General features: G+C 37.0%; 1 protein-coding gene across 5 annotated transcripts in view; it reads right to left on the bottom strand.

Annotated features, from left to right (window-relative positions):
* The window catches only part of RALGAPA1 (Ral GTPase activating protein catalytic subunit alpha 1), a 272,386-nt gene that overhangs the window by 123,171 nt on the left and 122,029 nt on the right, over nt 1-27,186 (bottom strand). For all 5 annotated transcript variants that reach the window (XM_036881215.2, XM_057488494.1, XM_057488495.1 and 2 more), the window contains 6 exons: nt 26,723-26,875; nt 24,035-24,228; nt 23,689-23,787; nt 22,803-22,958; nt 21,286-21,414; nt 17,714-17,839 (listed from right to left, as the gene is read on the bottom strand). In XM_036881215.2, coding sequence (XP_036737110.2) covers nt 17,714-17,839; nt 21,286-21,414; nt 22,803-22,958; nt 23,689-23,787; nt 24,035-24,228; nt 26,723-26,875 — 857 coding nt within the window. The remainder of the gene's footprint in view (nt 1-17,713; nt 17,840-21,285; nt 21,415-22,802; nt 22,959-23,688; nt 23,788-24,034; nt 24,229-26,722; nt 26,876-27,186) is intronic.

Here is a 27,186-nt window from a genome sequence, read left to right as displayed (position 1 = left end):
GGAATGGTATGGTCTGACTGTGTCCGCCACCCCCTGCCCAGAATTCATATGTTAAATGTAACCCTAGAGATGATGGTATTAGGAGGTGCTTAGGTCATGAGCATGGCGCCTTCAGGAATGGGATTAGTGCTCTTATAAAAGAGACTCCCACAGAGCTTCCTAGTTCCTTCTACTACTCTATGAGGACGCAGTGAAAAGGTGCTGGGTATGAACCTGGAAGAGGGTCCTCACCAGAACACAACTAGGCTGGAGCCTTGATCTTGGACATCTCAACATCCAGACTTGTGAGAAATGAGTTTGTTTTTTCATAAGCTACCCAGTCTTGTAATATTTTTTTATAGCAGCCCGACAGAGACTAAGACAAATGACTTCTGAAACTTATAACCAAATTATGTTAAAAAAATATTTTTTTCCTGATTAGAAGAATAATAAGCTCACTGTAAGATAATTTATACACATGTAATAGCACAAAGCTATAAGTATCTTTTCAAAACTTTGAGAAACATCACTTAAAAGCAAGCCTCCTCACAGAGGGTAGCAGAAATCTCCTCCAAAAACCATATATATTTTTGAAAATACAACAAATAAAACTACGCCTAACAGAGAGACCAGAGGATACAGTACAACAGCCAGGCTACATCTACACCTGCGAGAACTCAGCACCTCACAAAGGGGGTAAGATACAAGCCGTGGCCCAGCAGGAACCGAGTGCTCTCCCCACCCCAGCTTCCCAGTGGTAAGAAAGGAGTCAGACTGGGGAGGAAGTGGAAGCACAGGACTGCTAAATAACCAGCCCTAGCAATCTGCACCAGGAACGCAGACACACATTGCATGGTGTGCTAGATATTAGGGAAATGGAAAAGTAAAATCTATGAGGGGATCCCCGCAGAGGGCTCCCCTGGGACAAAAGAAAAGTGAGTGCTTTTTGAAAGTTTTAAAGGGACAGGGGCTTCATACCTGGATGAAATCATCCCAGCACACTCAGCCCAACAGCTGGGAATCCCGAAGAACTTCAGGCACCCTAACCCCCTGGGTGGCAACGCAGCTCTGAAGCCCCTCACACTATAAACAACCTGCTGTTCATTCCCATCCGGTGCAGCCCTGGCAGAGCAGCCTGGGAGCAACTGCGCTCACAGCAGCTGCCCAGAGCCTCCTCCCGGCACGCAGCTGCCAGGGCCAGACCCGGAGCCACCACCAGCGGGCAGCTGCCTAGTGCAAGCAGAGGTGAAAAGGGGCGCCATTCTTGGCAGGAGATCACATCCAGTGGGCCTGCCCCTCCGCGCAGGGCTCTGGGCAGCCCCATCCACCGCAGCTCAGGAAATTAACCCAGAGCCTGCTCCCGGGGTGCAGGTAACCGGCACAGGCAGCAGAGAAGGGCAAGGCGACCAGCACGCAGGAAGGGACTTTGTTCTCCCAGCTGACACATGCGCTACCTGGCTATGACTACCTCTATTGCCATGAAAAGGCAGAAGATTTGGTCCAGTCCAGAATCATCCAGAAAACACCTGAGAGAGGACTGGGGGAGACTGATTTAACCAATCTTCCAGAAAAAGAATTCAAAATAAAGGTCATAACCATGCTGATGGACCTGCAGAGAAATATGCAAAAGATAAAGGATCAAGTTGGGAGGGAGAATACAGAAATAAAACAATCTCTGGAAGGACTTAAGAGCAGACTGGATGAGGTACAAGATGCCATTAATGGAATAGAATTCACAGAATAGGAATACAGAGAAGCTGAGGATGAGAGAGATAAAAGGGTCTCTAGGAAAGAAAGAATATTAAGAGAACTGTTGACCAAACCAAATGCAATAATATTCGCATTGTACGGGTACCAGAAGAAGAGACAGAAAAAGGGATAGAAAGTGTCTTTGAAGAAATAATTGCTGAAAACATCCCCGAACTGGGGGAGGAAATAGTCTCTCAGAACACAGAAGTCCACAGATCTCCTAACATAAGGGACCCAAGTAAGGCAACAGCAAGCCATAAAAGAATTAAAATGGAAAAGATCAAAGACAAAGCCAGAGTATTAAAGACAGCCAGAGAGAGAAAAATGGTCACCTACAAAGGAAAATCCATCAGGCTATCATCAGACTTCTCAACAGAAACCTTACAGGCCAGAAGAGAATGGCATGATAGATTTAATGTAATGAAACACAAGGGCCTTGAACCAAGAATACTGTATCCAGCATGTTTATCATTTAAATATGAAGGAGGGATTAAACAATTCTTAGACAAGCAAAAGTTGAGGGAATTTGCCTCCCACAAACCACCTCTATGGGATATTAAATGGACTGCTCTAGACGGAAGCACTCCTAAAGCTAAACAGATGTCAGCAGAGTAAATAAAATCATAGCAAAGAAAATAGACCAACTAAATACTAACTACAGGCAAAAAATAAAATAAACTATTCACAAAAGCAGACAAAGGAAACACAAAAGTGTACAGATTAAAACACCTAACATATAAAGAATGGAGGAGGAGGAATAAGAAGGGAGAGAAATAAAGAATCATCACACTGTTTATAATAGTTTAATAAGTGAGTTAAGTTAGACAATTAGATAGTAAAGAAGCTTACTTTGAACCTCTGGTAACCACGAATCTAAAGCCTGCAATGGCAATAAGCACGTATCTTTCATTAATCACCCTAAATGTAAATGGACTGAATGCACCAATCAAAAGACACAGAGTAACAGAATGGATAAAAAAGCAAGACTCTATATGCTGCTTATGAGACTCAAACCCAAAGACACACACAGACTATAAGTCAAGGGATGGAAAAAGATATTTCATGCAAACAATAGGGAGGAAAAGCAGGTGTTGCAGTACTTGTATCAGACAAATACACTTCAAAACAAAGAAAGTAACAAGAGATATAGAAGGACATTACATAATGATAAAGGGGGCAGTTCAAAAAGAGGATACAACCATTATAAATATATATGCACCCAATACAGGAGCACCAACATATGTGAAACAAATACTAACAGAATTAAAGGACAAAACAGAATGCAATGCATTTGTTCTAGGAGACTTCAACACACCACTCACTCCAAAGGACAAATCCACCAGACAGAAAATAACTAAGGACACAGAGGCACTGAACAACACACTAAACAGATGGACCTAATAGACATCTACAGAACTCTACACCCAAAAGCAGCAGTATACACAGTCTTCTCAAGTGCACATGGAACATTTTCAAGAACAGACCACATATTAAGCCACAAAAAGAGCCTCAGTAAATTCAAAGAGATTGAAATCCTACCAACCAACTTTTCAGACCACAAAGGTATAAAACTAGAAATACATTGTACAAAGAAAACAAAAAGGCTCACAAACACACGGAGGCTTAACAACATGCTCCTAAATAATGAATGGATCAATGACCAAATTAAAATACAGATCAAGCAATATATGGAAACAAATGACAACAACAGCACAAAGCCTCAACTTCTCTGGGATGCAGTCAACGCAGTTCTCAGAGGAAAGTATACAGCAATCCAGGCATATTTAAAGAAGGAAGAACAATCCCAAATGAAGAGTCTAAAGTCACAATTATAGAGATTGGAAAAAGAAGAACAAATGAGGCCCAAAGTCAGCAGGAGGGACATAATAAAAATCAGAAGAAACAAATAAAATTGAGAAGAACAGAACAAATGAAAAAAATTAATGAAACCAAGAGCTGGTTCTTTGAGAAATTAAACAAAATAGATAAGCTCCTAGCCAGACTTATTAAGAGATAAAGCGAATCTACACACATGAACAGAATCAGAAATGAGAATGGAAAAGTAACGATGGACACCACAGAAATACAAAGAATTATTAGAGAATACTATGAGAATCTATATGCTAACAAACTGGAAAACCTAGAAGAAAGAGACAACTTCCTAGAAAAATACAACCTTCCAAGACTGACCAAGGAAGAAACACAAAATCTAAACAGACCAATTACCAGCAACAAAATTGAAACGGTAATAAAAAAAACTACCCAAAAACAAAACCCCCGGGCCAGATGGATTTACTACTAAATTTTATCAGACATATAGAAAAGACATAGTACCCATTCTCCTTAAAGTTTTCCAAAAAATAGAAGAGGAGGGAATACTTCAAAACTCATTCTATGAAGCCAGCATCACTCTAATACCAAAACCAGGCAAAGACCCCACCGAAAAAGAAAATTACAGACCAATATCCCTGATAAACATAGATGCAATAATACTCAACAAAATATTAGCAAACCAAATTCAAAAATACATCAAGAAGATCATACACCATGATCAAGTGGGATTCATCTCAGGAATGCAAGGATGGTACAACATTCGAAAATCCATCAACATCATCCACCACATCAACAAAAAGAAGGACAAAACCACACGATCATCTTCATAGATGCTGAAAAGCATTCAAAAAAATTCAACATCCATTCATGATAAAAACTCTCAACAAAATGGGTAGAGAGGGCAAGTACCTCAACATAATAAAGGCCATATATGATAAACCCACAGCTACATCACATCATACTTAACAGTGAGAAGCTGAAAGCCTTTCCTCTAAGATCAGGAACACGACAGGGATGCCCACTCTCCCCACTGTTATTCAACATAGTGCTGGATGTCCTAGCCACGGCAATCAACAAAATAAAGAAATACAAGGCATCCAGATTGGCAAAGAAGAAGTCAAACTGTCCCTGTTTGCAGATGACATGATATTGTACATAAAAAACCCTAAAGAATCCACTCCAAAACTAGTAGAAAAAATATCTAAATTCAGCAAAGTTACAGGATACAATATTAATACACAGAAATCTGTTGCTTCTCTATACACTAACAATGAACTAGCAGAGAGAGAAATCCGGAAAACAATTCCACTCACAACTGCATTAAAAATAATAAAATACCTAGGAATAAACCTAGCCAAGGATGTGAAAGACCTCTACCCTGAAAACTACAAGACACTCTTAAGATAAATTAAAGAGGACACTAACAAATGGAAACTCATCCCATGCTCTTGGCTAGGAAGAATTAATATCATCAAAATGGCCATCCTGCCCAAAGCAATCTACAGGTTTAATGTAATCCCTATCAAAATACTAACAGAATTCTTCAATGAACTGGAACAAATACTTTTAAAATTCATATGGAACCACAAAAGACCCCGAATAGCCAAAGCAATCCTGAGAAGGAAGAATAAAGCAGGGGAGATCTCACTTCCCAACTTCAAACTCTACTACAAAGCCACAGTAATCAAGACAATTTGGTACTGGCACAAGAACAGACCCACAGACCAGTGGCACAGGATAGAGAATCCAGATATTAACCCAAACATATATGGTATGATAAAGGAGCCATGGACATGCAAATGGGGAAGTGATAGCCTCTTCAACAACTGGTGTTGGCAAAACTGGACAGCTACATGTAAGAGAATGAAACTGGATCATGGTCTGACTCCACACACAAAAGTAAATTTGAAATGGATTAAAGACCTGAATGTAAGTCATGAAACCATTAATCTCTTAGAAGAAAACATAGGCAAAAATCTCTTGGACATAAACATGAACAACTTCTTCATGAACATGTCTCCCCAGGCAAGGGAAACAAAAGCAAAAATGAACAATTGGGACTATATCAAGCTGAAAAGCATCTCTACAGCAAAGGACACCACCAATAGACAAAAAGGCATCCTACAATATGGGAGAATATATTCATAAATAACAGGTCCGATAAAAGGTTGACACCCAAAATATATAAAGAGCTCATGCACCTCAAGAAACAAAAACCAAATAATCCAATAAACAAATGGTCAGAGGAGCTGAACAGACAGTTCTCCAAAGAAGAAATTCAGATGGCCAACAGACACATGAAAAAATGCTCCACATCGCTAGTCATCAGAAAAATGCAAATTAAAACCACAATGAGATATCACCTCACACCAGTAAGGATCATCACCATCCAAAAGACAAACAACAAATGTTGGCGAGGTTGTGGAGAAAGGGGAACCTTCCTCACTGCTGGTGGGAATGTAAGTTAGTTCAACCATTGTGGAAAGCAGTATGGAGGTTCCTCAAAAAACTCAAAATGGAAATATCATTTGACCCAGGAATTCCACTTCTAGGAATTTACCCTAAAAATGCAGTAGCCCAGTTTGAAAAAAGACATATGCACCCCTATGTTTATCGCACTTATTTACAATAGCCTAGAAATGGAAGCAACCTAAGTGCCCATCAGTACATGAATGGATAAAGAGGATGTGGTACATATACACAATGGAATATTATTCAGCCGTAAGAAGAAAACAAATTCTACCACTTGCAACAACATGGATGGAGCTAGAGGGTATTATGCTCAGTGAAATAAGCCAGGTGGAGAAAGACAAGTACCAAATGATTTCACTCACATGTGGAATATAAGAACAAAGAAAAAACTGAAGGAGCAAAATAGCAGCAGACTCACAGAACCCAGGAATGGACTAACAGTTACCAAAGGGAAAGAGACTGGAGAGGATGGGTGGGAAGGGAGAGATAAGGACAGGGAGGGAAGAAAGGGGGCATTATGATTAGCATTTAGAATGAGGGGAGGGCACGGGGAGTGCTGTACAACACAGAAAAGACAAGTAGTGACTCTATAGCATCTTACTATGCTGATGGACAGAGACTGTAACGGAGTATGTGGGGGGACTTGGTGATAGGAGGTGTCTAGTAAACATAATTTTCCTCATGTAATTGTAGATTAATGATACCTAAAAAAAAAAAAAACACGCCTCCTCTTCTTTGATAATACGTAAAGCATGATGTGTGAGTTTTGGGATAAGTGTAAGATAACAGTTAAAATTCTGTAAATGAGGAGAGGGGCAGAAGATGGCGGCGTAAGTAGAGCAGCGGAAATCTCCTCCCAAAACCACATATATCTATGAAAATATAACAAAGACAACTCTTCCTAGAATTAAGACCAGAGGACACAGGACAATACCCAGACCACATCCGCACCTGAGAGAACCCAGCGCCTCGCGAAGGGGGTAAGATACAAGCCCCGGCCCGGCGGGAGCCGAGCACACATCCCCCCAACTCCCGGCGGGAGAAGAATAGGCAGAGCGGGAGGGAGACAGAGTCCAGGACTGCCGAACACCCAACCCCAGCCATCCGGGCCAGAGTGCAGACACAGTATGTGCCCAGAGGGCCCTGGATACTAGGAAAACAGGGCAGCAAGAACAGTGAGCGGGCACTGGAGGCCGGGTGCCGGAGGACATAAGAAAAGCGCGCGACCAATTTTTTTTTTTTCTGTTTTGTTTTGGCGAGCGCTTTTTGGAAGTCTTAAAGGGATAGGGACCCCAATACTAGGGAAACAGGGCAGCAAGAAAAGTGAGCGGGCACCGGTGGCCTGGCGCTGGAGGACACCAGAAAAGCGAGCACCCATTTTTTTTCTTTTTTTGGCTGTTTTGTTTTGGAGAGCCCTTTTTGGAAGTCTTAAAGGGATAGGGACCCCAATACTACGGAAACAGGGCAGCAAGACCGGTGAGCAGATGCCTGAGGCTGGTAACGGAGAATAAACAAAAACGAGCGGCCACCTTTTTTTTTTTTAATTAAAAAAAAATTTTTGTTTAATTTAAAACTTTTTTTTTGGTGGTCATTGTTTTGTTTTGGCGGGTGCTTTTTGGAAGTCTTAAAGGGGAAGGGCGGGACACTAAATCCAGAGGTAGGGAATCCGGGGATCTCTGGGCACCCTAACCCCTCGGCTGCAGGGAGCAGGGAGGCCCCTTACGGAGAGAAATAGCCTCCCAGCAGCTCCTGCTCCAACGCGACTCCACCACTTTGTAGTAGCTGCCCGAGCCAGGCCACGCCCACAGCAACAGCGGAGATAAACTCCATAGCAGCCGGGCAGGAAGCAGAAACCCTGTCTGCGTGTAGCTGCGCAGCACAAGCCACTAGAGGTCGCTGTTCTCCCAGGAGAGGAGGGCCACAAACCAACAAGAAAGGAAGTTCTTCCAGCCGTCACTTGTCCCAGCTCTGCAAACTATTCCTATCACCATGAAAAGGCAAAGCTACAGGCAGACAAAGATCACAGAGACAACACCAGAGAAGGAGACAGACCTAACCAGTCTTCCTGAAAAAGAATTCAAAATAAGAATCATAAACATGCTGACAGAGATGCAGAGAAATACGCAAGAGAAATGGGATGAAGTCCGGAGGGAGATCACAGATGCCAGAAAGGAGATCGCAGAAATGAAACAAACTCTGGAAGGGTTTATAAGCAGAATGGATAGGATGCAAGAGGCCATTGATGGAATTGAAACCAGAGAACAGGAACGCATAGAAGCTGACATAGAGAGAGACAAAAGGATCTCCAGGAATGAAACAATATTAAGAGAACTGTGTGACCAATCCAAAAGGAACAATATCCGTATTATAGGGGTCCCAGAAGAAGAAGAGAGAGGAAAAGAGATGGAAAGTATCTTAGAAGAAATAATTGCTGAAAACTTCCCCAAACTGGGGGAGGAAATAATCGAACAGACCACGAAAATACACAGAACCCCCAACAGAAAGGATCCAAGGAGGACAACACCAAGACACATAATAATTAAAATGGCAAATTTCAAGGACAAGGAAAGACTTTTAAAGGCAGCTAGAGAGAAAAAGGTCACCTATAAAGGAAAACCCATCAGGCTAACATCAGATTTCTCGACAGAAACCCTACAGGTCAGAAGAGAATGGCATGATATATTGAATACAATGAAACAGAAGGGCCTTGAACCAAGGATACTGTATCCAGCACGACTATCATTCAAATATGACGGTGGGATTAAACAATTCCCAGACAAACAAAAGCTGAGGGAATTTGCTTTCCACAAACCACCTCTACAGAACATCTTACAGGGACTGCTCTAGATGGGAGCACTCCTAGAAAGAGCACAGCACAAAACACCCAACATATGAAGAATCGAGGAGGAGGAATAAGAAGGGAGAGAAGAAAAGAATCTCCAGACAGTGTATATAACAGCTCAATAAGCGAACTAACTTAGGCAGTAAGATACTAAAGCGGCTAACCTTGAACCTTTGGTAACCACGAATTTAAAACCTGCAATGGCAATAAGTACATATCTTTCAATAGTCACCCTAAATCTTAATGGGTTGAATGGACCAATCAAAAGACACAGAGTAACAGAATGGATAAAAAAGCAAGACCCATCTATATGCTGCTTACAAGAAACTCACCTCAAACCCAAAGACATGTACAGACTAAAAGTCAAGGGATGGAAAAACATATTTCAAGCAAACAACAGCGAGAAGAAAGCAGGGGTTGCAGTACTAATATCAGACAAAATAGACTTCAAAACAAAGAAAGTAACAAGAGATAAAGAAGGACACTACATAATGATAAAGGGCTCAGTCCAACAAGAGGATATAACCATTCTAAATACATATGCACCCAACACAGGAGCACCAGCATATGTGAAACAAATACTAACAGAACTAAAGGGGGAAATAGACTGCAATGCATTCAATCTAGGAGACGTCAACACACCAGTCACCCCAAAGGATAGATCCACCGGGCAGAAAATAAGTAAGGACACGGAAGCACTGAACAACACAGTAGAGCAGATGGACCCAATAGACATCTATAGAACTCTACATCCAAAAGCAACAGGATATACATTCTTCTCAAGTGCACATGGAACATTCTCCAGAATAGACCACATACAAGGCCACAAAAAGAGCCTCAGAAAATTCCAAAAGATTGAAATCCTACCGACCAACTTTTCAGATCACAAAGGCATAAAACTAGAAATAAACTGTACAAAGAAAGCAAAGAGGCTCACAAACACATGGAGGCTTAACAACACGCTCCTAAATAATCAATGGATCAATGACCAAATCAAAATGGACATCCAGCCATATATGGAAACAAATGACAACAACAACACTAAGCCCCAACTTCTGTGGGACACAGCAAAAGCAGTCTTAAGAGGAAAGTATATAGCAATCCAAGTATATTTAAAAAAGGAAGAGCAATCCCAAATGAATGGTCTAATGTCACAATTATCGAAATTGGAAAAAGAAGAACAGATGAGGCCTAAGGTCAGCAGAAGGAGGGACATAATAAAGATCAGAGAAGAAATAAATAAAATTGAGAAGAATAAAACAATAGCAAAAATCAATGAAAGCAAGAGCTGGTTCTTCGAGAAAATAAACAAAATAGATAAGCCTCTAGTCAGACTTATTAAGAGGAAAAGAGAGTCAACACAAATCAACAGTATCAGAAACGAGAAAGGAAAAATCACGACGGACCCCACAGAAATTCAAAGAATTATTAGAGACTACTATGAAAACCTATATGCTAACAAGCTGGGAAACCTAGGAGAAATGGACAACTTCCTAGAAAAATACAACCTTCCCAGTCTGACCCAGAAAGAAACAGAAAATCTAAACAGACCAATTACCAGCAACAAAATTGAAGCGGTAATCAAAAAACTACCAAAGAACAAAACCCCCGGGACAGATGAATTCACCTCGGAATTTTATTAGACATACAGGGAAGACATAATACCCATTCTCCTTAAAGTTTTCCAAAAAATAGAGGAGGAGGGAATACTCCCAAACTCATTCTATGAAGCTAACATCACCCTAATACCAAAACCAGGAAAAGACCCCACCAAAAAAGAAAACTACAGACCAATATCCCTGATGAACGTAGATGCAAAAATACTCAACAAAATATTAGCAAACCAAATTCAAAAATACATCAAAAGGATCATACACCATGACCAAGTGGGATTCATCCCAGGGATGCAAGGATGGTACAACATTCGAAAGTCCATCAACATCATCCACCACATCAACAAAAAGAAAGACAAAAACCACATGATCATCTCCATAGATGCTGAAAAAGCATTTGACAAAGTTCAACATCCATTCATGAGAAAAACTCTCAGCAAAATGGGAATAGAGGGCAAGTACCTCAACATAATAAAGGTCATCTATGAAAAACCCACAGCCAACATTATATTGAACAGCGAGAAGCTGAAAGCATTTCCTCTGAGATCGGGAACTAGACAGGGATGCCCACTCTCTCCACTGTTATTTAACATAGTAATGGAGGTCCTAGCCACGGCAATCAGACAAAACAAAGAAATACAAGGAATCCAGATTGGTAAAGAAGAAGTTAAACTGTCACTATTTGCAGATGACATGATACTGTACATAAAAAACCCTAAAGACTCCACCCCAAAACTACTAGAACTGATATCGGTATACAGCAAAGTTGCAGGATCCAAAATCAACACACAGAAATCTGTGGCTTTCCTATACACTAACAATGAACCAACAAAAAGAGAAATCAGGAAAACAACTCCATTCACAACTGCAACAAAAAAAATAAAATACCTAGGAATAAACCTAACCAAAGAAGTGAAAGACTTATACTCTGAAAACTACAAGTCGCTCTTAAGAGAAATTAAAGGGGACACTAACAGATGGAAACTCATCCCATGCTCGTGGCTAGGAAGAATTAATATCGTCAAAATGGCCATCCTGCCCAAAGCAATATACAGATTTGATGCAATCCCTATGAAACTACCAGCAACATTCTTCAATGAACTGGAACAAATAATTCAAAAATTCATATGGAAACACCAAAGACCCCGAATAGCCAAAGCAATTCTGAGAAAGAAGAATAAAGTAGGGGGGATCTCACTCCCCAACTTCAAGCTCTACTATAAAGCCATAGTAATCAAGACAGTTTGGTACTGGCACAAGAGCAGAGCCACAGACCAATGGAACAGACTAGACAATCCAGACATTAACCCAGACATATATGGTCAATTAATATTTGATAAAGGAGCCATGGACATTCAATGGCGAAATGACAGTCTCTTCAACAGATGGTGCTGGCAAAACTGGACAGCTACATGTAGGAGAATGAAACTGGACCATTGTCTAACCCCATACACAAAAGTAAACTCAAAATGGATCAAAGACCTGAATGTAAGTCATGAAACCATTAAACTCTTGGAAGAAAACATAGGCGAAAACCTCTTAGACATAAACATGAGTGACCTCTTCTTGAACATATCTCCCCGGGTAAGGAAAACAACAGCAAAAATGAGTAAGTGGGACTATATTAAGCTGAAAAGCTTCTGTACAGCGAAATACACCATCAATAGAACATAAAAGAACCCTACAGTATGGGAGAATATATTTGAAAATGACACATCCGATAAAGGCTTGACGTCCAGAATATATAAAGAGCTCACACGCCTCAACAAACAAAAAACAAATAACCCAATTAAAAAATGGGCAGAGGAACTGAACAGACGGTTCTCCAAAAAAGAAATACAGATGGCCAACAGACACATGAAAAGATGCTCCACATCGCTAATTATCAGAGAAATGCAAATTAAAAAACTACAATGAGGTATCACCTCACACCAGTAAGGATGGCTGCCATCCAAAAGACAAACAACAACAAATGTTGGCGAGGCTGTGGAGAAAGGGGAACCCTCCTACACTGCTGGTGGAAATGTAAGTTAGTTCAACCATTGTGGAAAGCAGTATGGAGGTACATCAAAATGCTCAAAACAGACTTACCATTTGACCCAGGAATTGCACTCCTAGGAATTTACCCTAAGAATGCAGCAATCACGTATGAGAAAGATCAGTGCACCCCTATGTTTATCGCAGCACTATTTATAATAGCCAAGAATTGGAAGCAACCTAAATGTCCATTGATAGATGAATGGATAAAGAAGATGTGGTACATATACACAATGGAATACTACTCAGCCATAAGAAAAGGGCAAATCCAACCGTTTGCAGCAACATGGATGGAGCTGGAGGGTACTGTGCTCAGTGAAACAAGCCAAGCGGAGAAAGAGAAATACCAAATGATTTCACTCATCTGTGGAATATAAGAACAAAGGAAAAACTGAAGGAACAAAACAGCAGCAGAATCACAGAACTCAAGAATGGACTAACAGGTACCAAAGGGAAAGGGACTGGGGAGGATGGGTGGGTAGGGAGGGATAAGGGGCGGGAGAAGTAGGGGGGTATTAAGATTAACATGCATGGGGGGGTAGGAGAAAAGGGAGGGCTGTACAACACAGAGAAGGCAAGTAGTGATTCTACAACATTTTGCTATGCTGATGGACAGTGACTGTAAAAGGGTTTATAGGGGAGACCTGGTATAGGGGAGAGCCTAGTAAACATAATATTCGTCATGTAAGTGTAGATTAGTGATACCAAAAACAAAAACAAAAACAAAAAACAAAAAAACAAAACAAAACAAAAAAAAGGGCAGTTCCTGTGTGGTAACCTCCAATGAGTTCTACACAAGGGTATAAAGGGCATATAAAAGTGTAGGCAAAGGGTCTGTTTGTGTTTATACAGAGGATCAAAGCCTAATTGGGCTACCCCTAAAATGAACTAAGATACTATATGAAAAAGAATTCCAATATCAGCACTCTATGGAAGACTCATGCCAGAAGATGATCATCAAAAAACCCCAACAAAGATCCATGCACTGCTACAGCTGTAGATGCACTCATCCCACCAGCTCCTGTACTTGCCATGGGAATGAAGGAGATATCTAAGCTGGCCTGTGCATACAGTCAAACAACAAATTTGACTGGATCTATACTGTTGGAACTCAACCAAGAATAAGGAGAAGTGCAAATTGTAGCGCTCCAAAATCTTACAACTACAGACTATTTACTGTTAAAAGAACATAAGGGATGTGAACATTCCCCAGGAATGGGTTGTTTCAATTTGTCTGATTTCTCTCAGACTGTTCAAGTTCAGTTGGACAATATCCACCATATCATAGATAACTTTTCACAAATGCCTAAGGTGCCTAACTGGTTTTCTTGGTTTCACTGCAGATGGCTGGTAATTACAGATATGCTTTGGTTATGTAACTATACTCCTATTATGTTAATGTGTGTGCGCAATTTAAGTAGTAGGTTAAAACCTATACATGGTGAAGTTACTCTACAAGAAGATATGTCAAAGAAATAATCAATCTTCCCATGTTTTCTTCTGCCTGCTACTTCTATAGCTTTTCTTCTTCCTTCCTAATTACAACCCTTAAATAGAATTCGTGCCTCATATCAAATTTACTGAGTATCGTAATTCTTCCAAGTGGTAAAGATACCTCAAGACAAATGCTGGGCATAGAAGCTACAGGGCATAAATATGCAAAGAAATAAAAAGCTAACCATTTCAAACAATAAGGCTTTACATTTCCCTGTATCGCCCGGAAGATGACTGGTTAGCCAGAGACGGGTAAGATTCCTCAAGGGAGGAACAACCTAAGACAGGCACAGTCGCAGGGGGGCCATCAGGTGAGAAATTGGGGATCAACAGAGGTGAGGCTTAGAACCTCACCCCCCTCGTTCTGAGAGAAATCTTCTGCATACGTGGATGTTTTATTGCCCTGGTCTAGCTTGGATTAACACATAGTCTACAGGCACACATCTGATCATCTACATGTGCTCTCTTACAACACTAAACTATGTTTTCTACCTTTATCTTGTATCTACCTACCACTTCAGCATTTTATTAAAAATAATAATAATAAAGAGAGAAATGTGGTATCCACATATAAATCAAGTATAAAAATCAAATGAGTATTCATATTTGAACTGTTTATAGTTCATAATGCATGAGCAAAACCAAAAGTTTCTGTGATGACTGCCCTTGTACTGTTCACCATGTAACTTATTCACTATGTAAGAATTTGTTCTCCATGTAAGAACTTGTTTGTTATGCCTCAGAAGATTGGAGACTGATGAAAATTAGGCTTGGGGTGGATTAATGATTGTGCATTGAGCACTGACTCCCCTATACAGAATTTTATTGTTGTTAACAACCATTTGATGAATAAATATGAGAGATGCCCTCACAAAAAAAAAAAAAAAAAGTACACACTTCCAATGGTAAAATAAATAAGTAACCGGGATATAATGTATAGCATAAGGAATATAGTCAAGATATTGTAACAGCTTGGTATGGTGATAGCTGGTACCTAGAATTGTTATGTATATAAATGTTGAATCACTATGTTGTACACCTGAAACTAATGTAATGTAATACTGTGTGTCAACTACCCTTCAATAAAAAAATAACTATCTACAAAAAAAAAAAAAAAAAAATTCTGTAAATGACTAAAATAGTCAAGAGGAAGAGTAAAGAGAAAGTAATTATCCAAAGAGACGATGTAGTGAGTTTCTCTGTACAGACAGAGAAAAGGAAACTAGTCTATTAAGGAGTCATAGATAGAATACTTAAAAGAAGCAAGAAGTAAATCATGATGCATCTGTCAACACAAGTCAAAATTGAAAGATTTAGGAAGGAGAAGGACATCAACAGGGTCAAATACTAGAGTAGCTAAGGAGAGCACAAGGATGCCACTAGGTTTAATGGTTAATAATATGTTCATTCCTTTAAAAAAAATAATTCATCCATTCATTTGCTCATTCAATAAACATTTATTAGCTATCCAGATTATAAACTCCTTAAGGGGGAGTAGGAGTAACCTTACCTACTAACCTTCGTAAACTTAGCATCTAGCCCAGTAGCTGGCAATTTATGGGTAGCTGGAAGATATCTATTGTTTAAGCCCAAGAGCTTTTTATGTAATAGGTCCTGTCTTAGGTACAGGATGGCTAAGACAGTAGCTGTCCTTAAGAAGCTTACAGTCTAGGACGGGAGGCAGATTTGTAAACTATAAAAGCAGATGGTGTGTACAAGGTTCTATGTGAACAAATAGTTCAACTTCGGAAAGTCATAGAAGACTGTACAAAGGTGTTTTAGGTAAACAGGATTTTGACAAATGATCAAGTATTAGATTATGTGTGTGTGGGTGATTAAGAGAGGCAAGAAGAAAACAGGTCTACATATTGATGGTTTAGGCAGAAGGAAATGCATTTTTAAAAGCATAGAATCAAAAAACTGCATGGTAGGTTTCACGTGGCTTTCAGTTTATAGCACATGGGAGGCTGGTTTCAGTGAAAATGTGAAAATTAAATATAACCACTGTGGCATGTATCTTTCCCCTTAAATCTTCATTTTCCTGACTAAGAATAATCATCACTTTCTTAGACTCCTTGCTTTCTTCATCATTATTAGAATTAGCTCTTATTTTGGAGAGTCCCTCCTGCCATACACAAAAAAGTGTTTAAATCAGTTCAGCCATTACTGCCTACAATAATGACCAGCAGAGAAAAAGCCCACTCTGAAATGGAGATCATAACTAGAAGGCTAGGCTAACCCTGAACAAACTAAAATATTCCCAAGTGATTTAAAACTATTACCTGTAACTGACCTTTAGGATCTTATGAAAAATGTAAGAAACCAAAGCTATTGTATCCTTGAACAATAAAGGTCAATTTGTATAGATTTTATTAAGTGTAAGTGTAGATTTGCACTGATCCATACAATTTTATGTTTATGTAAAGTTCACTTGATTAGCAAATGTTTTCTGAGTATATACTACATGCCAAACAGCAGGTTAAACTCTGAGGATACAGCAGTGAACAAGACACTGTGGTGTTTGTCTAAAGTATAAATCAGACACTAAACAAGTAATTACAAGTGTGATAAGCAAAGACAAATATAGGTGATATGGAAAGTATAGGCAAAACTCCTGATAAAAACTGGATTAAAAACTTCTGTCAGAAAAAGCAAAAGTTAAAAAACAAAAAGTTAGTAACATGAGTTCTGAGGAGCTATAAGGCTTCTTTTCCCTTCGAATTCTAGTGACCAATTCTAGTCTAGTCAAACACAGAGATCATCTGGCAATTACTGTAACAGGCACAACTTCTGGGGACTGTTAAACCCTTGGAATTTATGACACATGGGCATTTAGTTAGAGACAGGTCTTAACTTAGTGATGGAATTATTCACTACCAGGCACATTGCTGGATCTAGAGCACTAAGTGCCTTTATCCTAACTAGGAGACCTGACCACACCACTGCTCCCCACCTTGGTCTAAGAATTACTCAGTCCAGAGGACTAAGGATGCTGGTCATTTCACATTTTCCTCTTCAAACAGGGCCTGACCTCTACAGAGGCACAAAACAACTTTATACAAATTTTTTACTTGAAGTTTTTAAAAAAGGGTATAAACAACAATTAAGAGCACATGTGCTCTTAATCTGACATTATTATGATTTTTTAAGGCTTAATATCTGAGTTAAGTTCCATCAGCAATTGTATAGTTATTGTTTAATTTTACACCACCTTCTGTTCAAATCTGTTAATGCTTCAGGAACATAGGAACCCCACCCCAATTGGCATTTCCTACAGCAGAAAAGAATATACCATTACATTGTTTGGTTCATCACATTGAGAAATTGTGAGAGGAAGACATCAAATATGCAGGTTTAGTGCCATCTCAATCTTAGAAGCCTTCCATTAGCAGCTTAGCATCTGGCTCACAGGATATTTCAAGAAAAGTGAGTGAATGAAATCAACCCTAAAAAATGACATGTGAATGGGTTCATTAATGAGTCAAACATTTCCAAAGCAGTTATGAACACACAAAAAGGCTTATGATCTTAAAGGATCCAAATTCCAGCCTTTGTGTCTGAGGAGTACAGCTGGTTCACATTACTTAACAATTGTGTAGATTTGTAAAGGCAAAGAAAGAATACAAATTTTATCAAGTATACATTATGATTACAAAATCATTTAAATGCTGAAAATTATCATCGTATTTCTTACCTTAACATCTGTAAATTGAGATACAGCAATATCAGGAATGTTGGGATGGAGAGCAGGCAGTTCACAATATAAGCTGGGAAAGCAAACCAGAGATCCCAGAAGAACTTGTGCTTCAACTCTTGGTGCCTATGTATCAGATTTTAGTTATCTTTAAAATGTATTTGATTATGTAATTAAATTAGCATATTTAATATGCTAAAATATCCTCAACATATTATATAGGGAAGTGAGCATGTAAGACAAAACTTCAAAAAGTTAAGAGGAAACCAAAGAGATTTAGGTTTTCACCTATACTTTTCATGTAAACTACTGTGATTCTTAATAATGGCAGTGCTTTCTTTAACAGCAGTTAACAAGCAGAAATCAAACACAGTTAATGAGATTATAAATAAGAATATTTCTTAGCTAACAGCATAAAATTATCCTAATTTTAAGGAAAAATATACTTTCATTTTAAAGGCAACTCACATATCCTAACATATTATTCTAATGAACAGATGTTTTATCTATGACTATCTAAGGATAAATAAATAAGGATGAAAATGTTAACTATGTCTTCAAGAAACAGGTACTAATCTAACTGGTTTTTATTATATTATGCACATGTAAAAGCACTGCCTATACTACATCTAAAAACAAAATTAGAATTTACACAGACTGCAGATGAAGGTAACTTCATTTTTTTACCTTAGTTGTATTAAACCATTTCTGAAATATCAGCACTGAACACTTCTTTTTCTTCTACCTTTTGGGGTCTTTTTGGTTAGGATTCTTTTATTACCTTAACTCTAGCTTTAAAAAACAAATTGAGGTATGTACAATAAAATGCCTGGCTGGGAGTTGGCAGAAGGAGATAAGGGGAACGCATTAACAGGAAGAAGACAATATGTCTGGGATCTAAAATAGGAATCCAAGTTGCAGAATTCAGACTGTGCACCTCCAATCATCTAGAGGAAAAGACTGTCCTTTACCTTACAGTGGAGATGTGGGTATCAAGTTTGAGTCCTTCAGTGATTTGGTTTTCTGTGCAGCCTTTCTCAATAGGTGTTCCTCACAGGAACCACAGAAAACAGAATGTGATTATTTTTTCAATTTTCCCAAGGGAGTTACGTAACTGGTATCCCTCTAGATGTGCCAGAGGGAAGTTTAGTCACATAAAATGGATGCCTAAGGACATGAGGGCTTAATTCTTCTGAAGAACCTTGAGAAAGTCTGCAAGAAATGTGCTGACTCGTCATCTGGAATAATCAGTTAACTGAATAGTAATAGTTTTCATCATAAATTGATAAAAAATGACATTGGTTTACATATCAGTCTCCCCTGAGTTCTATCAGCTTTTGTCAGTATCCTGGAGATTAATAATCTATATATACTGACAATACTGTCTTGTAAATTGTTTATCATTTTTAGTTTATCTTCAATTTACTCCTAATTTAATAATTTTTAATAGTCCCAAAGCACAGATTCAATCATCTCTCTCCCTACTTTAAAAAATTTAACTGCTTATCTAATATAGCATTGTATTCTGATTCCTGGCATTCAAGGCATTCCAAGATGTAGTCTAAAGTAGTGCTCCTCAATCTTTAATGTTTATTGCAATCATTTGGGAGACAGTTTAAATGCATATCCTGTGTTTCAGTAGGTTTGGAGTAGGGTCTGAGATTCTACATGTCTAACAAGTGCCCAGATTATACCAAATATTTCTTGTGTGCAGACCACACTTTAGCTTGGTTGGATATAAAATACCTTTCTGCTTTTTCTGTCCACTAGTCTAGTTACATTAACTAGCTTCTACACGAAATGGATTATCTGTCATTCTTAGAACACAGCTTACTCATGCCCATTTCCCTCTGTCTGCACTATCTTCCATTTTCACTTATAAAAAACACTACTCATCTTTCAAGGACTTATTCATATATCTTTTCCATGAAACCTCCCTGATATCTCTAAAAAAAAGAAGATCTCACTTTTGTCTGAATTACCAAATAATTTTAACAAACTCTTATACTGCAAGAAAACATGTCATACAATATTCTAACCATGTTACAAATATTAATTCAATCCTTATGAAATAACCCTATGAGGAAGATTATTTCTATTTTATAGATGAAGAAACTGAGACATGGAAAACTAAATAATTTGCACAAGGTCTCACAGCTAATAAAACGGCAGAACTGGGATTTGAATCCAGGAAGACTAGCTCTAGACTTCATGCTTTTAACCACTATGCAAAACTCCTCCTATTGGTACCCATTTGTTGCCCTACATTATATAGTTGTTAATATACTTTATCTTCCCAGTAGCAGACCGTATGTTCTTTGGGCACAATGTGTATCTCATTTATTCTATATCCCTCATTATTCATCCAAAGGAATACTTTGTAAACAAGGGGAATCAAAAGTTTAATACCACAAAAGGGAATAGTACCATGTCAAACACATAGTAGGTACTGAATAAATACTAACACATTCAATTAATAAACACCTATAAGCGTAATGCTGTATTAGGCCCTGGAATACCAAGATGAGTAAGACACAATCACTTGTTCTCAGGGAACTGGAGAAACAGGGTTAATAACTAGCTACAAATACAGGTTCTTATTTGCAAAATTCCTCTAAGTGACTGTATCCAGTTACATGGCTTTCAATACCATCTTTAAGCTAATGTCTCCCAGCTTCACAATTTGAGTCCTGACAAGCTTTGAGATCCTGACTTGTACATGCAATGGCCCTCCTGACATTTCCTCATTGTTGTTTAATAGGTATCTTCCTATGCTCCAAATAGAATACCTTCTCATTCACTGCTGGTCCCTTGCAGCTTATAAATGAAATAATGTGTATTAAACTGCTTTCCAAACTGTTAAGTGCTAGTCAAATATAACTGATTTTTCTCTCCCAAATACTCTTAGCTTTTTCTAGTAGACTTTCAGTTAATTGTTATTACTCATTTGTACTTTGCTCCAGAGAGATCTAAAACACAAATTTGATGTCAGTCCTACCTAAAGCCCTTCAACGGTTACTCATTCTTTCCTAGGATGAAATCTAACATCTTTAGCACTATGAACGCAGCTACTGCCTTCCTCTTTAGTTCACCTCTGCCACTTACATATAAATGTTCCAGCCATGCTGTGTTACTTGGCATTGTCTCACAGCTCCATAGTTATATGAAAAATCCACATGAAATGTTTTAAGACTTTAGAGTTTATTTCTAGAACATATTTCTGGGTTATCTCATCTCTGTTTCTTTCTCCTCTTTTGAAATTGCCCATTGCCCTTTCTTTACTTTCTTCCCTCACTCTGTTTCCTTTCATTTCCTCAATTTAAAATTCTGTTTTACTTAGATTTAATCTATTTTTACAGCTCCTGGGTCAATTCGTCAATTAGTTTTAGTATTTTCTTATACTTTAGAATTTATTTCTTTTTAATGAGGGAGAAGCAATCAATTCCAATTAAACTCTAAATTTTCCTGAAAATCAGCTTATGTTTTATCAACATGGTTCTTTGTTGCTTTGTTAGTTGAGTCCTGGTTACTATAGTCTGTCGTATTATGAACAACAGGAAATAAAAACTTACGTTGAGAAAAGCTGAAGAAGCCACTCTACCAGCTGCTATAATAAAATCCATTATAAGCATCGTGGCACCAGGCAAACCAAGTGAAAAAAACTGAGGTGAGCAGTGCTTGATGATTGTATTGACAATATCCTTAAGAATAAGAAAATAAGAGGCAAAGAATATCACAATGCAATTTTGGGTATCAGCTAATCAATATCCTTAAAAAACAGATAACATATGAAGTAATAGAACAGGTAATTACCATACACTGGCTGACTAATTGGAAAGACTAATTTTAATTCCTTCAAATAACCCATGCTTGGAATTATATTCTGTCACAGGAAGTTATAACACATTTATTTAACTGACATCAATACAACATTTTTTTTCATACTAGAGAGCAAGCTGGAAGGCTGTTTGCTTCAGAGGGTTAAAAATATAAGGCCTATGGATTATAAAACTGAATGCAGAGTTGATCCTCCTGCCATCTATTTGCCTCCATGTGTTATCTCTTCTGATCTCTGATGCTGCAAGACCTGCTATGTGGCAACTGGAGAGATTCTCCTTTTTAATAAATTGAAGTCCTTTGATGTAGATATCTAGCTTCAGAAATCTAGACCGAGGCATTTTTGAGGGAGTATTCTTAATCTGGTTATTCATTCACTTCCTTTGTAATTTACCATGAGGATGCAGGTGTAATAGGTTGTATTATTCAAATGATATTGTTTAAAAAGCTCTTTTCCAGTAATTAAAAGTGTCATTTTATATGAGACATGTTTATAAGGTAGAACACTGTAAAGTAACCATTTCAAATTAATGCAAGAAGTTTTTCCATTTTTCAGAAAGAGAATACAATTACCTCAATATTAATTTAATGCCCTCTAAATGAACTGCAAATGACATTTAACCACATTATAATAAAAATGTTTACAGTTCTTTGACTTGCAACCTCCCACACCTTTTAATTTTATGGACAGGATCAAGACCCCCTACAGTAGTATTCTAGAGTCATAATTATGACTATTTAACATAATGATAGTATTGATACAAATGCCAAGTCAACATAATTGTTGCTATGCTAATACAATCTATGATAATAAGAAAATGTGATATGCTGACTCTAGAATAGAAAAGACCTCTGACAGCTGCACAACTAGATGAGCAAATCCATGTGCCTTCAGTGCCAAATACCAATTACAAAATGCCTAAGAGTAAGTACATTAGGATATTAAAGGAAGATGCTATTAACCTAAGCAAAGGATGGTTTAATCTCTTTAAGAAGTAAACTAGTTGGTATAACATTATATATACCAAGAAGAAAGATGCATTTAACAATCAAGTCAATCCCCTAATTAAAACAGCTTGTTTTTAAGTATGTTTTAAGAACAAATAGAGTTATAAAATTGGAAGAAACTTATAAGTAAACCACTACATAAAAAAGTATTTTTAATTCTAGACCTTTAAAGTCAATAATTAAACAGAATCAAACACAAAGATAAACTTATAAAGTAACTTGTGAGAAAAGGTATATATTCTACCTGATCAATATGAAGCAATCCACAATGCATTATATTGTAGAAATGTGTTAGAAAATCTCTATTTGGAGAAACATCTTGTCTTCTTTTCATTGTATTACAAATAAGTTTGTAAGCATGTAATTTACCCTGTTTGTATTTATCAGTCAACATGGTTGCCTACAATTAAGAGATGTGGGTTTTAATACTCAAAAACAAAACTGTTAAATATTTAAATAACTGAATATAGTAAACAATGTATCTGTTTTCATTTATTCCTATGTTGGCCCAAATTTTTTAATGAATTAAGTAACAATTAACTGAAATTTTTGCTATCATTAAAATGATACAACAGAGGTATTAATAACCACAGAGTTTCACTTAGGAAAATGCAAATAATACTTAAAAGAATCACCTCTTTTAAAAGTACACAGCATATTCTGTGACACAAATTCAAGGTTTATATTTTGCTTATAATAAGAGGGTTAAAAATATAAGGCCTATGGATTATAAAACTGAATGCAGAGTTGATCCTCCGCCATCTATTTGCCTCCATGTGTTATCTCTTCTGATCTCTGATGCTGCAAGACCTGCTATGTGTAACAATTAACGGAAATTTTTGCTATCATTAAAATGATACAACAGAGGTATTAATAACCACAGAGTTTCACTTAGGAAAATGCAAATAGGAAAATGTTCTATATTCATTTTTGTTTTATTAAATAAAAATGATGCATCCTATATAGTTTTGCTATGCCTATTTTCCACTCTGTATAACCACTAATGATTGAAAACAAAATGTGTTAGAAGACTATACAGTAGCTAAAATATCTATCAAATGTTTAATACTGACCACATATATATTTACTAAATGAAACTTTAAAATTAATATTTTACATAGTACATTTACCTTGAAAAGCCATGGCGTAAGAATTCTCAGTGGAGGAATCAAAACTGGTGGAGAAGGGGAGGTCAGGTTATCAGTTGAAATGCCGAGGTTATCTCTAATCTGTAATTTTCAAATAAAATGCAACAAATTTATTAAAAGTGTTCTTTCTTCTACTGTGTTTTACCTTAAGCTTGAGTTCAAATCCAGTTTTAATCACTAACTATACGTCTAATCATGGCTAACTGACTTCATCATGCTAGGCACCAATTTATAGAAAGGGAGTATATGACAACATTATGAGTTTTCTACTACTTAAAACTTTATTTTTCCTTCCTTCTCTCCTTGTATTTTTTCTTTTCTTTTTTACCTTAGCTAGATTCTGCCAAAGTTCACAGAGGTAATCAAAAACTTGAGCATGTATTTCAGGATCCATAATAGCATTGACATCTCCCAAAATGCCTAGCATTCTTCGCCACATCACAGTAGCAACATCAGCATGCCATCCTGTGAGAGTACCCCCTGCCATCACACTGCAACATTCAGATGGAAATTCACTGATTTCTATAGAAAAAAAAAATACACAAGTGTAAGTAATTTTTCAGAGAGTGGACTACAAAAACACAAGAGTCAAATTAACAATTTTAAATATTTACATAAGTGAGCAAAAGAAGCATCACTATGCATCAGTGTTATTTTTTTCCTTGTAAGGTCAAAGCCTCACTAGTTCATAATTCCTTAATATGGCAATAATTACATATTCAATAGTGTTTCTATCAAGATTTACCAAAGGAGGAAATGAAGCAGATATCAGATGGAGAAATTTATGTTTGCTACAAGGATCATATTTATAAGTATATATGCTCTCTTTCATCTAATAGCTACTTCAGGTTATATCATCAAATCAACAGAAAATCTCAAGCTGAAGGCAGATCCTGTAGAAAATCTTCACAAGCCTTTTCCTTATAGTTAAAACTTCTAAAACAAACATATTTTTACATTTCACAATTAAGTCAAACCTAGCATTAAAAGGGATATCACAATGGCATGGAAAAATATACATTTAAAAATATTTAAACATAATCTAAAATTTCCAGAATTATATTTCTTTTGTTAATATTGATAAGATTATATATAAGAAATATAAGTAACCTTGGGTTCTAGGCTCCTTTATGTCACTAATTATGTGATGTTGGACAAATTATTTAATAACCACCACAAGGCTATACTTCCTCATCTGCAAAATGGTTTAGTTACACATCATTATAGGTCTCCTCTAGTTAAAATAGAAAAATCTATTATTCTATTCAGTGTATATAATGGAAAGGCAAAATCATCATAAAGTCAGTAAAGAGTTTTCTTGCTTGATAATAACTCGATGTACTGATAATTTACATGATTCTTCTTAGTATATGTACATCCTTTAGCTCCTAATGTGTAACTTCTTTCTCAATGTAAAGTGTACAATAATTGATGATATTATTAAAAGGTTGCTAACAAGCTTTTCACAGTAATAAAAAATAGACTTCTTATATAAACCCACTCAATTAAAACAAAAAGACACTGAAATTTTAACCATCACTATTAATATCTCCCTACTTCATATAACCTTCATAATGCAGTGATAAATCAACTGATTTGTCTCTAACCTACTCTTCTCAAGGTAAAGCTAACAAAATTTTAAGTGATCACAAAGCAAGCAACAACATGTAATCCTTCTGTTTACTAGATTGGGTTGGTAGTGGTGTGGGGTAGCTAGAAAGGATATTATTTAGACAACTCAGGAAATTTAACTATAAACTGAAACTAGTGATGTATCAGTGTTAAATATCCTGAATGTGCATTACACTGTGGTTGTGCACTGAATGTACACTTATTCTTAGAACATCCTTACTGAAGTGTTTAGACGTGAAGGGTCTGTTATCTACAATAAATGGCCCCAAAACAATGAAAGAAAGGTGGGGGAGATGGGGTTGCTTTGTGCATGTATATAGATACAGAGAGATAAAAGTGGTAGATAGATAGATAGATAGATAGATAGATAGATATAGATATGGAGATAAAGAGATAAAGTGGTGTATATAGATACAGAAAGAGATAAAGATATTAACAACTGGTGAGTTAATCTGAAGGATTTATGGGTATTCATTTTAATAGTCTTGCAACTTTTCTTCAGTTTAAAATTTTTTCCGACTGGGCAAAAACTAAAAAAAAAAAAAATTGCAGACCAAACAGAAAGAAAACATCAGAAATAATCTACAAACCAGAAGATTTGGACTATGTAATTGCAAAGTAGTTGCATATTAAGAGAATAAATACATTAAGAAAAAAAGGCCAGAAGTTATATGGCTTTACATTTCTTCCTTTGGACAGAGAGTAAATGTGCTGCATTATCAATGAGAACTGGCATTTTATATTATCTGTTGTAAATATCTCATCAACTATGTCCTTGACCAAAGTTTTTGGCATATTTGCAAAATAACATTTTATCCTGATGCTTGTTACATCATGTAGGATTTAACAAAAATAACTTTTCTTAAATTTATAATTTCTGAAGTTTCCCAGGCACTTTTTAGCATTTACTTAAAAAATAAAAATACTTCAGTTGGACCACCTACTTTTTAATGAAAATTAACTTGATATACTTGCAGACTCAAATTAGTAAAAAATAATTTCACTGAAAGCCTGATTAGCAAGTGATAATGCTATTACTTTCTCAAGTGAATCAGCAGTTTTTCATATACAACATTAAGAGTAATAATGCCAAATTATATGTATTTCCTGCTTTAGGAAAAGGTACTGTATCAATAAATATAACATACAAAAATAATGCAGTCATGAATGGTAGGACTATAATCATCTATAATAACAACAAAAATCAGAGTATGAGTATCTCTTTAAGAGCAAAGAAATGTTATAGTAACAAATTTTTAAAAGACAATAAAATATATTGAGTAAATACATAATACATAATTAAGGTTAGGATGCCTTGTTTAAGATCTCCTGACACTAATGCTCTGAAAGGAAAAATGCCAAATATCTAATTTCCAAATATTACCTAGATCATCTGGTGTCTGAAGAACAGAATGGTGGAGCTTCTCATCAAGCTGTAGATCTTTCTGTTCCATGTGATCTACATTCAATGTGGAAGGAGAAGGTGTCTGTGACCTGGATTCCAGGGCTGAATGGACTGGAGAAGCACTTTCTGAACCTGTAAATATAATTTCATAAAATTACCATAAAAAGAATATTCAATACCCCCTATCTAAGATGTAATGCTTTTTGAAACCCCAGTAAAATACAAATTAAAAACATCAAAAGATAAAACAAATTACAAATTGACCAAAAAGGTCAATAAAAATCATACTGTAGAAGACCATGTAGCTAAGGGTCTTATCTCATGTTTACTATGGGACTAATATGGAATCAGAACTGTACATATTAGTTAATAGAAGTTATCACTGAGAACAAGAATGTCTACTTCCATTCCTGGTCCATCTATAGAAACTCTGATACCCACTG

Source organism: Manis pentadactyla, chromosome 11, assembly GCF_030020395.1.
Source record: "Manis pentadactyla isolate mManPen7 chromosome 11, mManPen7.hap1, whole genome shotgun sequence".
Classification (NCBI taxonomy): Eukaryota; Metazoa; Chordata; class Mammalia; order Pholidota; family Manidae; genus Manis; species Manis pentadactyla.
Note: the sequence above shows the minus strand (reverse complement) of the source record. Positions and strands in the feature narration are given on the sequence as shown.